Genomic DNA, 17,900 nt, shown 5'->3' with positions numbered 1-17,900 from the left:
GACACAGGGAGATGTCAGCAATCTGAGCTTGGCAGAGGGCTTTCGCCAAAACTCAACTGTGCTGGCCCTGTGATCTTAGACTTCTCAGCCTCCTGAGTATGGTAAATACAATTCTGCTTTTTATTAGCCACCTAGTCCATGATATTTTATTCAAGCATCTTGAATGGACAACAACAACCTAGACTGACTTTCTTTTCTTTCTTTCTTTCTTTTCTTTTTCTTTTTTCTTTACTCTCTCTTTCTACAATCAATTCATAGCATTCGTAACACCCATATTTTCAATTTTACTTACTAAAATTAATTTATGACCCCAAATTTAACACTGATAGAACTTTCAGGGCCATTCATGGACATGCAAGAGAACAATTTGATTTGCCCAGTGGGCAAATTCCCAGCTAAAGCTGAACACAGCAATATTCTCCCTTCTTCTTATCTTAAAAGATAAGAAACAAGTACCTTTTAGGGGTCTATTTAGGGCCACATTTTTCACAGATTTTTTTTTTTTTTTTTTTTTTTTTGAGAAAGGGTCTCACTATGTAGTTGAGTCTGCCCTGGAACTCACTGTGTAGCCCAGGCTGGTCACAAACTCACGATCCTTCTGCCTCAGCCTCCTGAGTGCTGGGATTACAGGCGTGCACTATCATGCCTGGCCAGATTTTGTGATTTTTGATGATTTCGTCATTGAAAATGTTCTTAAAGCAGAGTTCTAAAGTGCCGTTTTGAAGCACAAGGCAGCAACATGCCTTCTGGAGAAAATTGTTTAGGTAAGTTTCACTCATATATGAATTACAGTGATACTGGCCACAAGTTCAATGTTAATGAATCAATAGTGTACACTAAATAAGGTGTCTTTAAACAGAAACACACAAAATAAGAATATGCATTTGTTAATATTGTGAGCAGAGATTGGCAGGAACCTAAGCCTCTGTCTTTAGCCTACAGCTAATGACTCTGTATCTGCCTAGTCAGCGTTCCTGGTGAATTTTTAGAGCACAACTTCCTCGAATGAGAACGGAGTGTTCTCAGGATGACTTAAAACAATCTTATTTGGTCTTCTTACTTATATGTTGCTTGTGAGCTGTGCATATGTAGCCTGAGTCATGGTTTTAAACTAAAAAGTTGAGTTTACACAAGTCAGTTACACCTTTGGGTATCATTCTTTCTTCTTGCCGAGTAGCTGAGGCCCAATAGAGTGGGGTTACAGGAATCTACAGAACCTGCAGACAAGCTGGATCAGCACGGTTAACTTTAACCTAGGGCTAAGGCAAAGGTCCTCGTGCACGGGGCTGGGATCTCTGACTGGTCTTCCCTGGGGACAGACAGGAACCTCCTCTTGGTCCTACAGGGACAACTGGTTGAGGCCACTGAGGATATAGGACAATCGGGACCAACAGACTTGCTGCTGCAGACTGTCTACCCTGGACAGAGGACAGTTTTGTGACACTGCTGACACCACTGACAGTTGAATGTTACCAAGGGCTTCCTCACCTTTATAAAGGCAATCCAGTTGGCTCGCTTCTTCAGGGTCCTAGCAGGTCCAGACAAACCCAAATTCTCTGCTTTAGTAATCCCAGCTTCATAGTCCAGAAATGTTTGCATTTGCTGTTGCTCCGTGAAGATGCTCTGGAAACTTTGGGAAACCTAAACAGAATTAGATTAAGAAGAAAGGAGTGGAGTCCGGAAAAGTCTCAGAAAATTTAAAAAACAGGTACTGGTTGTCTCGGAATCAAAGTAGCTCTGGAATCAAATTAACTCATAAAACAGGGCTCCGTGACAGTAGTAGGACTTTACATGGACAGACGTACTTGTGTGACACATGCACTCAGGCAGCTGATTGCCATAACGGTGCCTGGGTTACTTATTGGGAATGTCTGCTCTCCAAGACTGAAAATATATTAACATGTTTACTTATACTTACTTTGAGGTGGATCCTAAATATAAACAGGAAGTAAACTGTCCACCTCTGGAAATATATTCACTTTTTTCTGATCACCTGGAAAAATAGAAAATCTTTTTTTGTTTGTTCATTTTTGTTTTTTTTGAGATAGGATCTTACTATGTAGTTGAGACTGACCAGGACCTCACTATGTAGCCCAGGCTGGTCTCGAACTCACAGTGATCCTCCTGCCTCAGCCTCCCGAGTGCTGGGATTACAGGCGTGCACCACCATGTCCGGCACAAAACAGAAAATCTAAGAATTAAACAAAATTTTCTCGGAAGCTAGACTAGTGTGTTGCAAGAAAGAAGAAGAATCCAGATGGTAGAACCCACATGTATTAACACTTTTAAAGATAACTTGTTTTATTCCCTTCACACCGCAACTTCAGACCAAAGCTACAAAAGCTTTCTACAACCCAACTGTGTACTTCGAAAATGCTGAGCATTTCCTCTTCCCCTCTCTGCAGTGGGCCTAGGCACTGGGCTCGTGCCGACACTGCCAGCACTGGCCACACTGTGTCCTGATTTCCCTATTGCACGGTGGCAGCTGCACAGTGTGCATGTTCCTAATGCCACTGAACTGTGCACTTAAAATGATTAAAATGACACATTTTATGTTATATGTAGGCACAGGTGCGTGTATATACACACCAAGAAACGTCTGCACCGCTGGTACATACTGAAAGCCCCACCAAAGCTTTCTAGAATGAATGAGCAAGTCTGTGAGTTAGAGAACTGAAGACTCTTCCAGTTCATGCTGCTACTTTTGAAGTTGCACTGTTGTCCCTAGCCAGATGTGGCCATTGAACATTTATTTGTGACTTACTAAACAGCAAATAAGTTGAGCACTTAGTCCCCCACTTGCACTAGCTAGATTTCAAGTGTCCAGCCGCTGTATGTGACTAATGGTTAGCACCCTGGATGGCAGGGCAGGCACAGAACACATCCAGCACTGCTGAGATTCAGTGAGACGGTGGCTACTCTAGGTCTGAGTGGCAACATTTTTCTGAAAGGGCCAGATAGGAAATATTTTAGACTTTACAGACCACAAAGTCTCTACTGCAGCTACTCAAGTCTGTCACTGTAGCATGAAAGCAGCCACAGACAACAGTACCTTAATAAACATGGTGTTGTTATGGTCTAAACATTTGTGTCTGCACAAAACTCATGCATTGAAACTCTAACCTGCTATGAACCAGAAAGCAGACCTTCCCCAGGCACTAAATCTGCCTGAATCTTGGACCTTCCCATCTCTACAACAATAAGGAATAAGTTTCTACTATTTGTAAGCCACCCAATTATGGTCTTTTGGGATAGCAGTCTGAGAGAGCTGAGAAAGCTGGGTTCCAATAAAACTTTATTTTAAATAAACAAATGGTCAGTTGCAAGCTATAGTTTGCTGACCCTGCTCTAAGGCATCTGAGTATCAGAATAAACTACCTAAATAAATGAGCTCTTCCTACACAAATATGTTGTAGTAATTTATTATCTTGGGAGCATAAGTAATATTTCACATCCCAGACCTGGTGGTGTACTCAGAAGGTTCCAGGTCAGCCTGGACTACAGAGAGAGATCCTGTGTCAAAAACAAAACTAAACAAGACAAAACAACAAACAAAAAAGGACAACTATCACCATATAAAGGATACAAGTTGGCATTTGGGAACAAGGCTATTTTGTTGTTCAGCTGGCCTCATGTCCTTTTGCTTATTGTTGATAACAGTCTACTGCGCTATAATTTATTTTTACTTATTTTGATGTGTGTGTGTATGAGTGTGTTGTGTGTATGTGTGTGGTAGAGAGGGGTTCAAACCCAGGGCCTTGTGCACGGTAGACAAGCACTCTACCACTGAGCTATGTCCCTCGCCTTCTTATTTTATTTTGAGACAGAGTCTCAAAACTTATGATCCTCTTGCCTCTCTCTCAATTAGCTGGGATTACAGACAAGCACCATCATACTTAGCTTATTTTGGTTCTTTTTTAATCACTATCTTATTCCAATTCTATGTTTTGGCAACATAATACTTGACGATAATGAAGAAAAGACTCCCAGAGAAACACTCTGGAAGGATTCTGCTGCTGAAAAAAGGCAAAAACTAAAGATCATCACTGAAGAAATCAGAGGAATGTGATATCATTGTTCCAGTGAGCATAGAGTCCATTAAATGCTAATATAAATAATCCTGGTAAAATAAACAAATACAAATGAAACTTCAAGGTCAAGCAAATGCTGTTAGAGGACATACCCTGCCCCCATACTAGGGATTAAACCCAGCACCTCTGCTAGGCAACTGGCCACCTTACATGAAGAACATTTTTAAAAAACATTCTGATTTGATTATTGCCTGTTTAAATCAATTTATTATTTTTATCTAGAAAAAATATATATACTTGCAAATATATATACATATATATATTTAAATACTTGCAAGTAACATATAGTGAAAGCTAGAATAATATCTCTATAGTTGAAACATGCTGAAAAAAAATGTTAACATAAATCTGATTCTCTCTCCTATGGTCCTATTTTTACCTTTGAAACCAGCTATAGAACACTTTCTGGTAATATGAGTTTGTAAGGAAGTACAATTGTGTTATAGTAGAGAAGACTGCACGACTTTAAACATTACTACACAATGTACACTTTATTGAATATAAAGCATTTTGCCAATAAGGAGACTATTTCAATGCATTCTGAAAAAGTGATGGACTTTAGATACTGGACGACTCTGCCATGCAAATTTGCCGAATTTTTGCTATTTTCATATCATTTATTGTAAACTATACTGTAGCCTTTTCTTTAAATTTAGCAGGAAAATAAGTCTGGGTTTGTCACATTAGAAGGTCTCATTACTCTTACAGAAAGGAAGTTCTTCCTAACTGCTAATCCAAGTATCATCTATTAGTATTTTATCTTATGACTCTAGAAGCAATGGTTGGCAGGGTGGGGGATTTAGCTCAGTGGCTCCACCGCCTGCCTGGTAAGTACAAGTCCGGTACCAAAAAGCAAGAAAGAAAGAAAGAAAGAGTTGGCAGTAAGATATGCAACTTCGCGGCACATAGTAGTGTTTTCTGTCATGAATATCTATATTTGTGGTAAGAAATAATGCATCAAGTACCAGTGAAAACAGTTCCATTTCCTTCACAGAGTCCCTTAGGTCCTGCACATTGTATCGGATTTGGAAGTGGGAAAGTAAGCGCTTCAGCTGAGGTTTCAGTTCTCCTGCTTCTGTCATATGTTGGGGCAGGGTGAAAGCAGCATTTGTGCACACTGGCCCTGAAAAAATCCAAATCAACAACATGAAGACCAATGGACATCAGTCAGGCAGAGCAGGCAGGGGTACCTTCGAGACAGCTGGAGTAGGCCTCCTCTGCTGACGCAAGGGCCGTGCTTCTCCTTGCCCAAACTTCCCTGCCCCAGCTCAACATTCAGGCCGCATTTGGCCAGGTATACCTTGTAAGTCCTTGGAGCAACATTTCTCCAGGAGGTGACAAGGGCTTCTCACAATCTCGCAGCCTATAGGAGAGACCCAACAGACCTGTGTGGGAACGAGTTAGCGGGAGCCGACCTGTCTGTAGTCCTTTATGATAAATGAATTCTAGCCTGTGAACCACCAAATTTAAATGTGACAGCTTTCACCTGACTGGCTCCTATTCAACTCTAAGGACCCAGTATGGACTCCTTTCCTTTGAAGCCCTGCTGTGGGGGTTGGCCACCTCTCTCAGGCACTCTTGTGACCTGTAACACAAGGACAGGAAGGCTGTACTAAATTGATTCTGGCAAGGACATTTTTTTTTTCTTTTTAGAATTGCACAATATTAAAACTTGAAGGAACCTTAGAAATCACTGAATCTGAAAGGTTCATTATGGAGATGAGTAAACCAAGGCACAAGGAGATACAAAGCAGACCAAAACGAGGCGATGACAGGAGAAGACCTAGAACCCCGGGCTCCCGGATCCAAGTCCATTTTTTCTCTTTAATTTGGTAGAAAGATAGAGCTAAAGATGTCTAAGGGAAGTGGGTGACGTGTTTTTCTATAGGCGAATATTAAATTTAAAAACTTGTTAACTTTTTGGTACATAAAAAATGTTACAAGATCGTGGATTAAAATAAAATGATCTTCTCTTCTCCACATTACCCAAAGGGAAAGAAGACTAATTTCGTACCTGAAATGCTGGTGTCCACAGAGCCAGTGCATGCAGGATCCTGGATATCAGGGTTGATGTCACCGACACCGTCCTTTTCCTTTTCCTGACTGGCCTTGGGGAGCTGGTTGTTGGGTAGATTCAGCACGCTGGAGATTGGCGAGTACTGGAGGGCCTACGGAAAGGCAGAACCAAGGGGCCACAGGTCAACTCAGTTCTCACAGAGGCTTCCACACTTGTAAGCTCAGGAGCAGCACTTTGCTTGGATAAGGAAGAGGGGTAGAGGTAGAACCTCCTCAGTAGCCTGCCCCATCTGTCTAAAATGGAAATGGGACTATGGGATCTCTTTGTGATGCCACCAGCCTGAGTTTGGCCCTCTTCTCTGTGACAATCTTTCCCCTGTACTTATGCTTAATCTACTCTTTCTTATCCCATGGTCTTTCAGTTGAAAACTTCCTTGCGCATCCTCTACCTGGGCTGGAATACAGTCACTTTTCCACACAGAGACCCCCTCTTCAGTATATGGACAAGCACCTGGAACACACCAGACCCTCCTTAAAGATTACTGAATGTTAAAAATAGCTAAATCGGACAGCATAAATCTTGAACAGGATGGTGAAGAGAAGACCTTAAATATGAAATAGCACATCACAAACATCTATGAGAAAGCTAAATTAAGGGAGTAACTTCAGTCAAGCAAGGTTTAAAAAAAAAATCCAGTGACTCCTGACATTTGTCAGGCAGGTAGAGAACATAAACAGTGATGATCCAAAACTAGGTGACCATGGTGAGCTGACCCACTGACCATTCCTGGGAGGGTACCACATCATCACACGACCGTCACATACCTGCAGGTAGTGGTGCATGGTCCCGAGGGAGGTCAAGTGACACACTAACCACTTTGTGTAAATAGTCAGATCTTCTTGCGTCACTAGGTTCGGAGGATTGTTTTTTCCCATGAGGAAGTTTTCTCGAGCAACAGACAATCTTTCAGCTCTCTGAACAGCATCACTGTACTCTTGGATGATGTAGGCAACTTGCTTCTGTTTATGAGAGATACAAAGACGCCCTTGGCTCTTTGTGAGCTTATTCTCTGTATCTTTTGCTTGCAAGAAGAAGATAATACTGTCTGGGGCAAAATAAGGGGCTCTTGGAATCCCAGAGTCTTCCACATTTTGAATCTGATTGACAAAGGCAGTGTCATCCTCTTAGGACTTTGAGAGGGGAAGATTCCAAAGAGTCAGTGAATGAGGATGTGGAGTAATTGGAGTCAGCTTCTGAGCTTTCTCCTTATAGCAAAGATATCCAAGTCTATGAAAAAATGTATGTATTACCACGTAACACTTCCTTCAAATCTCACTCTTAAAAGTAGGACCCACTGTCTTCTGCCACGGGCAGAACAGGAAAGAAGGTTCGCTCATTAGTTCCTTTCGTACCTTTAGCTATGACTTTCTTTTTCTTTTCTTTTTTTTAATTGAGAAGCTTATTGACCATTTTGTTTCATTGTAGAAAATAGCCCACAGGTCCTGTTCATGGGCTTCCTACCTTATAAAGAGGATAAAGTTGCTCCATGGTCGTACTGTTCTGGCAAAACCTCTTCCACCTAAGCATGTGTAAATATTTGCTCTGGACAAGCTGGGTAATTCTCTCTGTGTAATACTTTAACAACAACAAAAGTAAGCATTTAGCAGAATAGAATTAATAGTAAGAAAACTGAATTACTAACAATAGGTAAATCCATGTCTGGCTATTTTTGGAAAAATGCATTTTTTTTTTACATGCAGACCATAAAATTAAGAAAACTGACTCAAAATATCATTCAAACTTAAAGCAAGTGGATATTTCTGAATCTTTAAGATCTGTTGCCAAGTTGATAGATATAAGCTAATTTATTAGTTACTGAGCAATTCTAGCAGTGATATTAAGATCAGACAAATTATCTAAAGTTGAGCTTACATTTCATATCAAAAACTGAAATTGTGAGTCAAAAATACACTATACATTACAGATAAAAATTCTAACATTTAACCTGAACTAGACATTTTATTTACACTTAAAAATGAGCTCTCTTGCTAGGTATGGTGATGCATATCTGTAATCTCTGCTATTTGGGAGGCTGAGGCAGGAAGATCACAAGTTTGAGGAAAACCTGGGTGGCTTAGTGAGACCCTGTCTCAAAATAAAATAAAAAGTGCTGGGAGACATCAGTACTGCCAAACAAACAAACATCAGAAACAAAAAATACAACAGCAAACCCCTTTTAAGCATTTTCCTTCTGGTAATAAAAACAATACTGGCTAGTTCCATCATAGTCTTCTATCATAAGTAAGTAGAAAAATGGACAAAATATACAAGGCAACTGGTTTTTGATATTGATAATGCAGGGCCATGGTCCCTAGAAGAAGAAACACTAATCATGCAAGCCCTACCATCACCTTGCAATTTGTGAGCTATGGAGAAGGAAAGGAAATCCTAAACAGAGTAGATGATCTCTCTAAGTGAAAGAGAGAAACTAAAGTTTGGGAAGTGGAGTCAGCTAAGGTTTGTGGGGTAGAGAACTGGAGAGGGGTCCTGAAATATGCATAGATTCCTTTTGAGTTTGTTACTGAATACTACTAAGCTAGGCATGCAAGATGGTGAAGCTCCAGGGAGTTGTGCAGAGACCCTAAGTGAGGCTTTGTAAAATAAAGAGCTCCCAGAGTTCTCACAGGGCTGGGAAATGTCCAACTGGCCAGAGTGAAGGATCGTAATGGAATCCCTGGGACAGTCAGCAGAGACATCAGGGACTTCGGTAATAAAGACAAACTGTGCCTAGACTAAAGATTATTCTAAACCTACTCTAATGAAGCTTAAAAGCGAGCCTTGAAAGGATTAAGTTGAGGTGTAAGTGAGTTAAGAGCCTGCCAGAATAAGCAACACTCTAAAGAACACAAAATATCCGGCACTCAAAATGATAAATGGATGATTTCCAGTATTCAATTAAAAATTATTAGACTTGCAAAAGACTAGGAAAGTATGATCCATGAGCAGAGGAATAAGTGATAATGAGAAAGAGACCTAGAAATGACACAGGGAAAGAAATTAGCAAATAAAACATTTAGAGAACTATTATAAATATCTTCATCTTGCTTGAGGATTGAAAGGAAAATATGAAAAAATGAGATGGGAAATACCAAAAAGAATCAAGTGGAATTCCAGAAATGGAAAATATAATATCTGAAATAAAAGTTGACTGAATGATACTAAAAAACAACAGACAAGGGCCAGGGATTTAGCTTAGTGGCACCAAGTGTCTGCCTCACAAACACAAGGTCCTGGGTTCAATCCTCGGTACGGCAAAAACAAACAACAAACAAAACAAAACAAAACAAAAACACATCAGACACTGCATAAGGAAAGCTGGTGAACTTGAAGACATAGTAATTGGAATTATATAAAATGAGGCACCAAGAAGAAAAAAAAAAAGGCTAAAAAAATCAACAGGATCTTAGTGATCTGTGGAATAACATAACGTGGTTTAACATATGTATAATAGGAGTATCACCAAAAGGGTGAAGACAGGAAATATATTTGAAGAAATATATTGTTAATTTTTTTCAAAAAACACAAAAACAAATTCACAAAGGAGTTCATTCAATTCCAAGCAAGAGAAACACAGAAGACACATCAAAATAAAATTATAATAAAATTAATCAAAACCATTAAGAGAAAAACCTTAAATGCAGCCAAAGAACAAAAAGATGCATCATGTTCCAAAATGAAAGCTATGCAAGCCAGGTTGAGAGCACTTGTTGGTGGTGGTGGTGCTGGGGACGAAATCCAGGCTCTCATGCCTGCTAGAGAAGTACTATATTAGGGCTGGATATTTAGCTCAGTGGTTCTGCCACTGGTCTTGTAAGCCCAAGGTCCTGAGTTCAACCCCTGGTACCAAAAAAAAAAAAAAAAAAAAAAAAAAGTACTGGGCTACACCTCAGTCTCCTAGAGAAGTGGTGAGAACCCAGGGTTGTGTGTTACTATGTTTTTCTTTTAAGGCATAAGATGTTAAAGTATGAGTTTTTTTTTTCTAAACTAAAATCTCAGTACTGGGTTTAATTGCAGTGTTGGCACTTTGTGAGAAATAAGTGGGTTTTGGGGTTGCAGTTTTGTTAGTCGATCTCTAAAAGGTTCACCGTTACTAAACAAACGCAACATCTTTAAAGGGACAAAGTGAAAAATCAGCCCAGGATGATTCTACATTGAACAAAAACATCATTCTAAAAATGACAGAATAATGCTTTTTGAAAAACAGTAGACTGTGAGTATTGTCCATGGCCAACCTGCACTAAAGAAATGCTAGGAGGTTCTTCCAACAGAAGGCAAACAATATCATATGAAAATGTAGCCGAGAGTTGCTCAACCTCAGCACTACTGACCTCTGGGATTGGATAATTCTTTTGTGAGAGGCTGCCCAGTGCACTGTAGAATGTTTACCAGTATCCCTGGCCTCTACCTACTAAATGTCAGTAGCAACAAACCATATTCGCCTGGTCCAAACTTGGATAACCAAAAAAATTCTCCAAAGATTTCCAAATGTCTGGTAGAGAATATAATGCCTTATGATCTCTACCCTTCCAATCTCTCAGTTGAAAAGCACTGATAGTCACAAAGAGATGAGAATGCAAAAAAATTAAATAAATAAAAGATAAGGAAAGAGAACTCTGAATGGAGATAATGACAACAGTCTGACTAGCAAATTGAATCTCAGTGTCATTTGTTTCCTTGTGATTACTTTAATATTTAATTGTCAATTATTTACAAAAGCATTTATTTGCATGCACAGAATTTTAAAGATTGAAATTGCCCATGCTTATTATAGACAATGTATGGCTGTCGTGTCAGAGTGGTGGTGTGGGCCTATACTCCCATCTGCTCAGGAGGTTGAAGCAGGTGGATCAAAAATTCAAGGCCAGGGCTGGGGATTTAGCTCAGTGGTGCCACACTTGCCTCGCAAGTTCAAGGTCCTAAGTTTGATCCCCATTACCCCACCCCCTGAAAAAAGAAAAAAGCTCAAGGTCGGCATGAGCAATTTAGGGAGACCCTACCTCAAAATAAAATTTTGTGGGCTAATTTCTCAGTGGCAAAGCATTTGCTTAGCATGTTTGAAGCCCTGGGTTCAATTCTTAGTACAATAAATGAATAAATAAGTAGACAAATAAATAAAATTATACTGCCAGCCCAACATAGCAATTGTTAACATTTAAGACTTTGTCCATCAAGTGACTTTTCTACACATTATTTAACCTTTAATATTTGCTCTTCTTGGTTTTTATTAACTAAAATTACACAATACAATAATTCCTCATGCTGAAAAATGTTTAGTGGCAGAACAATATTCTACCAAGTACCACACTGTTTTTCTTAATTCTTTCTTTTATTAGTAGATTTTTATGTTTGTTTTGTTTTGTTTTGTTTTGAGACAGGGTCTCATTGTGCAGTTCAGGCTGACCTTGAACTCACAGCGATCCTCCTACCTCAGCCTCCTGAGTGCTTGGATTACAGGCATGCACCACCACACCTGGCCCTTAATAGTAGATTTTTAGACAACTCCATTTTTTTGCTTTTATTGTAATGCTGTGATAATAATCTTTATGAAACACCCTACCCTGCCATGTTTTGAGTTACTTTCTTAAGAGAGATATCCAGAAATGTCTTCACTAGGTTAGCCAACAGTTTTTTGAGGTCTAAGACTGTCTTAATCAATACTATATTTTTCCATAATATCAGCACAGGGAGTATCTAATAAAAGCTTAATTGTTCAGTGACTAAACTACTGTATATAGGTCTCTAACAAAGAACAGTGTTTACACTGACCACGTTCTATAAATTACACATACAGTTAAAAAAACTATCATGGCTAGAGAATATACTGGAATTCTAGCTTTGTTCATTAATTTCTACTAAATTCCAAATGGGTTCTTCAATTTGCAAACCGACCCTTACCTGCAACAGAAGCAAAGGTAAATTTTCAGGGGTGTACTCTCTTCGTAGGCAGCTCTCTAGCTCCCTCTGCAGGACATCGGCCTGAATAACAAGGGGCTTGGCCTCTGCCACCTAAACCCAAAGAACCAGTTTTGAACATTTCAAATCAAGAAACTATAAAATTTCAAATATCACAAAATCAGATGACTCCAAGGAGACAGTAGTTTACTTCTGTCCAGCAGTGAGTTGAGCATTGGGCTATTTTGTTCTCACACACTTTGCCAATACTATCAGCTGTTTGCCAGAATAAACTTTTCTTGCTATGGTTCCAAGCTAGCAAAATTGAATTATGGTACTGAAGTGACCCACCCCATACTCACCTGTAAGGCTGTCTTCAAGGCCAGTTCCCGCTCTCTTCTAAAGTAAGAAATGTCCTTTGGTATTTGAATAGAACTGCAGAAAGATTTGTGCAATAGAAGCTGTAAACAGAGAAGCTGCAGTCGACCAGATTAACCTATAATTCTTCACAACTTCTCATGTCTGAATTAGCATATATTATGCTGGGTTATTGGGGGCATATAACAGCCACACTCTTCTGTGTTGGTCAAGAGCTTTCTTTTGTATATGTGATGTTTGCTAAACCTTTCCCTGGGCCAATTTCTCTCCTCTTCTCCCCCCACACAGTCTTCTCTTCTACATTTGATTTGCCTCACTATTTCCTACTTCAGAGCACAGGGAGACACACAGTGTTTGTATGTATTTCCTACCCCCACCCATGTGTCCCTCTGGTAACATGATCTCACAAGCACTGTGCTTACCAGATCTCCTTCTCACCCTTGTTGACACACATGACTGGCATCTTGCCATTTAAACAACACGTATTATTTTTGTATTCTTTGAGTTATCTGGGAGTGAAGGTGACATGTAAGTATCAAACCGGAAATACCTTAGGAATTATTGTAACCAAACTTGGTGTTTCAGGAAGATTATTGATCTCGAGGACAAACATGTATAGCAGAAGCAGCTGCTGAAGCACCTTGTGGACCCCTTTTCTACCCTTCGTGAGGGAGTTGCTGTCACCAGATGCTGACACAAGGAGCACAGGCTGCAGGTCCCCATAAAGAGATGGGGTCCTGGGCCAGGAAGAAGAGAGCTCTGCCCGCTTGGCTTAACACACACCAGAAAGCCAGGAGTGGTGGAGCCCACCTCTAATCCCAGCATTTAGGGGCCGAGGCAGGAGGACCACAAGTTCAAGGGCCACCTGGATTACATAGAAAGGCTTTGTCTCAAAAAACGAAAACAAACAAAAAAGATGCACCATAGCTTGGCAGCCTTGGAATACCGGGAGACAGCAACCCCAGTGAAGATGTCACTTTCTCAGGATGGGATGTTGCAGACACTGGCAAAGGAGCTCAGGCACGTAGTTCTGGAGAGCATCACAGTAACGCTTACGGTAAAAGTGGTCCTATGAACCTGCCAGTTCCCACAGATAAGTTTTTAAGTACACTGTTAGTTTCAATACTGGGCAGCAAGTGGTTCTGTGAAAAGAATGCTAGGCTGACACACGAGCCTAAGCAACTCATTTAGACAGTTGGGTTATTTCCCCCCTCTGAAATCAGAAATAATCACCTTCCTTAGCTCCCTGCTCGCATTTTGGCTTTGACGAAAAAAAAAAAAAAGCAACAAAAGGTGTCAAGAGTGGAAATATTAATAAATCAGAGATAAATCAGAGGTATAACTTCTCTGCTCACTGCCTGCAGCCTCGTGGAGGTGGAGAAATAGTAACCAACCAGAAAGGGGATCCGCTATGAGACAGGGAGTAAGGGCACAGAGAAAGCTTTTCTCGCCTCTTGACTCCTTATATTCGGCATCCTGTTCTTATTAGTATCACGCTTTTCCCCTCAGTTAAGCAAAAAGTGACTGTTAATGATCCAGAAGAGGCTGGTGAGCATGATACAGATATCAATCCACGAAAAGATTCATCATTTGTTCATCAAATTGTTCGCCTGACATGCATTCATTCACTTATCCTGCGAGAATTTATGAAACGCATTGCAAAGTCTAGGATTTATAGGGGGGTAAAATAAGACAAAGAATGCAAAAGAGGGGGAAATACGATTTTTCAATCAAATGGGAAACGAGAATGCCAAAGTGATTTTCTTGGGTGGATATTTCCATTTTTCTTGCACTCCGGAACCTAGCACAGTACCTAGAAAACAGAAGGTGTTCAGTAAATATTTGTTGGAATTAAGACAGATTCTTCCAAGTGGACCCAGTGTTGTGCTGTTGGAGGACAACAGAAATATGAGTGTCCAGGATTCCCCATCACTGTGGCCTCAGAAAGCCTCTTAATCACAGTGCACAGTGAAAAGCTGCTTGCCTGACACTGACATGTAGGCTGCAATAATAGCAACACTTTAGAAAAGTCATAGAGCAGAATAAAGTATAAGATCTTAATGAGAGATTGGCCAATGCCAAGGAAGAAAGAAGAACACAACAGAAGGAAGAAAGGGCTTAAAACCAGCACATTTGGGGACCAGAGCAGGAAGAAATTCCTGATGGAATTATGTCCTGTTGCAAACAAAATTGCCTATAGCAGCCCTGTGCCAGAAGCTGCTCCTCTCAGTTTTGCAGATTTCTTGTAGAAGTGAAAACCAGAATGCCCAAGATCCATTCCCTATTCCACCATTGGCCAAGTGCAAGACCTAGAAATGCTATTAAATAGCATGAATAAAAATATTTGCAAGTCTAAACAAAATAGTGGCAACATGTGATCTTTGCATGGTATTTACCAGCTTTCAAAATGTTTAAACATGCTTTATCCTATGAGGGAGGATAAGTACACATTTTTTACCTCATTTTTCAAGTAAAGAAATCCAAGTTGAAAAACTTACATGGTTCCATAATCTTTCCATCTCATCACAAAATCCTTAGTCTGCTCCAGCTTTTCAGTCTCTTTAAAGACTTAATAAACTGCTAAGCACTGGTTCTCCACAACGATCTCTGGATTTGAGTACTAATCCACCTGTTTACTGCCTCTTCTGAACTCTCCACATGCCTGACCGTTTACACTGTGCTCACCCAACTTAAAACATCCTCATGTTTGTTGTTGTGTTTGTATATTGTGGTAATAATAAAAACAAAGGGATAGGAAGATCCTGGGCCCATGAGACTCTGCATTTAGGGGCTGATCTGGCTACCCTACTTCTCTAAAGGAGCTTGATGGCTATCCTTGGCAGCATTTACAAAAAAAAAAAAAAAAAGCTCCTAACAGAATAACATTTTGCAGAAATCATTATCAGTTACCTAGCATTATATCAACCTTTTAAATGTCTCATCAAAATCAAGGTCAAACTCATTAAGAGATAATTAGATAAAGTGAAATATCTTCTTATCAATCATGATCTGTATAAAAGCTTTGGAGACTTTAAGATGATAGCAGTTTTGAACACTTAGCAGCATATTCCCACAGTATTCTCTCTTCTTTTTGGCAAGACGTTGCCTCGATCTGCTTTGACAGGTCTAGAATATAAACCCATGGGGCAACAGGCAGGCTGGAAAAAGCAACTGGCCTATGGCAGATCTTGGGATCTGAAGGCAGCAGATCTTGGGAGCTAAGCAGAGTCCGGCCTGGTTGTGGTGTAGCATTTATTTCAGCTTGAGATAACTGTCCAGGTAAAAAGAAGAGAGGGGCTAATGGAGATTATGGGGTGAGAGAAGGAGGTAAAACCCCTGAAGGCCTCATTTTTTCACTGGCACTATTAACCTGTACACTCGATGAGCTGCTCCCCGAAGGACCCCCCGTTCCTCCATCTCAGACTTCAGCTCACTCAGCTGCATGGCCAGTTCTTTCTCCAACAGCTGAGTCCTTTCCGTAGAAGTGATCTTATAAACTTCATCCATGGCTGTCTTTCTGTATCTCTGGAAAAGAAGAGCACAAAGCTTGCAGCCGACTCCCTTGGTGACCCTTACACTATATGTGTGGCTTTATTTTACCCCAAGAAATCACATCGATTGTAGGGGAATGTATGCTTTCATAATTGAAGGAACAGATTAGACTTTGTCGTTTGTGATTTAATTACCGTTTAATAAACATTACAGAAAAAGTAGGTTAGAATCTCCGCTGGCCATGCCTTTATTTGGACCAGTTCACCTTCAAAAATGTTTCTGCTGCAGCTTTGACTATATGAGTTTATAAATGAGAATATGTGCCCCTGACCCACCTCCACGTCTTCCCAGACTGTGGAGATTCCACACTAAATGCTGTGAATGGTGGTTATTGCTAATCTCTGTCACTTCAACGGGAACAAACCTCTGTATCCAGCGAGGATTGCTCAATGATCTTTATTTAAACCATGAACTTCTGGTGCATGGGAAAATATATCAAAGATGGAGAAGCTGGGTGTGGTGGCACACACCTGTAATCCCAGCACTTAGGAGGCTGAGGCAGGAGTATCGCTGTGAGTTCGAGACCAGCCTGGGCTACATAGTGAGTTCCATAGTGAGACCCTGTCTCAAAAAACAAAAACAAAACAAAACAAAAGATGGAGAGCTATTTAACATAAATATGACCTACGCACACTTAGATTTGGAAGGAAATTATACTTATTCATTAGGATGTGTTTTCTTTATTGGAACTGTCTACATGTGATATACTGATTTTACTATTAAAAAAATAGTTGTTAATTTCCAACTCAACCCCATGTGGCTCACAGCCTGTCAAATTCAACATTGTTTGTTAAGTACTTAGCATCAATATTCTAATTGACAATGTAGATTAGGGCTGGAGATTTAGCTCAGTGGCACTGTGCCTGCCTCGCAAGCTTAAGGTCCTGAATTCAATCCCTGGTAGGAGAAAAAAAACAAAAACAAAAACAAAAATCAAACAAAAACAATTAATAGCATAACCCCAAATTCCTGGGACCCTTCATTTATAAGGGATTCAGTAGATGATGTATTTCTGCTGCCTGCACCTGTCCTGGACAAGCAGGAGTAACATCACTCTTAAGGGAGATTTGAAATAGTTAATCCTTTTTCCCTTTGATATTTCTAGATTTTCACCTTTCCTTTCAGAGATGTTTCATTTTCTCAAGTAAGTCTGCTACTATTTCAACAAATAATTTAGCTGTAGATATTTTGTGTAGAGACTTCCTCTGGGAGCCCCTTTATTGTTTTTATAAATATTAAAAATGGAAATGAGCATCCAATGCTGTCTAGATTGTGAGGCTGCTGAGTAATAAATCTGCCATGTTTGGCACACTGCTGGAGATAAATAAAATGCACTGTTAATGTTCCTAGCAAAAGCCAAATGTTGTTATGAAAAATATTTGCTTTTTGGCAGTGTCCTTTCAAGTTGGGCAAACTGTTACACAGCTGCCTTAAGAGCTGCATTCCAACTGCAGTCAAGATCGTCTCCCAGAGGGTAGACCTTCCGCCCTCACTTCCTGGTCAGCTTCAACACTTCACAGCTCAGAAATGAGAACATTTAATCCTGCACTGTTTAGTTTGCCACACTGTCAAGTACAGTGCTCCGAAAACTAACACGAAGAAAGGTTAGTGTTTGACAACTACCCACGGGATAGCCCCAACTCTGCAGAGTCCCTGGGTGCTGTGCACTCAGATCCGGCTCTAAGGAGTCAAACCACTTTCACTTGCGGGCTAGGAAGAGGGCGGTTTGCAGTTACTGAGCACGTACTGTGCAGCAGGCAATCACCGGGACCTCATTTAGTCTCAAAAAAGAGATTCTAAGGAATTTTGTAAGTAGTGCTTTTTAAAAAAAAGTACATTTAATTAACTATTGATTATAAAAATGCTTTTTAGATGTTGAAAAAGGGATAACACCAGGCATGTCCAACCCA

The 17,900-nt window shown here is 40.2% G+C and overlaps 1 protein-coding gene across 1 annotated transcript in view; it reads right to left on the bottom strand.

Moving 5' to 3' along the window:
- Positions 1–17,900, bottom strand: part of Ccdc162p — a 187,355-nt gene that overhangs the window by 147,247 nt on the left and 22,208 nt on the right. Inside the window, 8 exon segments of the mRNA XM_033763439.1 lie at positions 1,489–1,641; positions 5,057–5,214; positions 6,106–6,259; positions 6,933–7,127; positions 7,630–7,743; positions 12,064–12,174; positions 12,423–12,495; positions 15,809–15,963. Of these exon segments, the coding sequence (XP_033619330.1) occupies positions 1,489–1,641; positions 5,057–5,214; positions 6,106–6,259; positions 6,933–7,127; positions 7,630–7,743; positions 12,064–12,174; positions 12,423–12,495; positions 15,809–15,945 (1,095 nt within the window). The 5' untranslated portion in view covers positions 15,946–15,963.

The sequence above is a fragment of the Fukomys damarensis genome, unplaced genomic scaffold (assembly GCF_012274545.1).
Source record: "Fukomys damarensis isolate Sample0158 unplaced genomic scaffold, DMR_v1.0_HiC HiC_scaffold_14, whole genome shotgun sequence".
Taxonomy (NCBI): Eukaryota; Metazoa; Chordata; class Mammalia; order Rodentia; family Bathyergidae; genus Fukomys; species Fukomys damarensis.
Note: the sequence above shows the minus strand (reverse complement) of the source record. Positions and strands in the feature narration are given on the sequence as shown.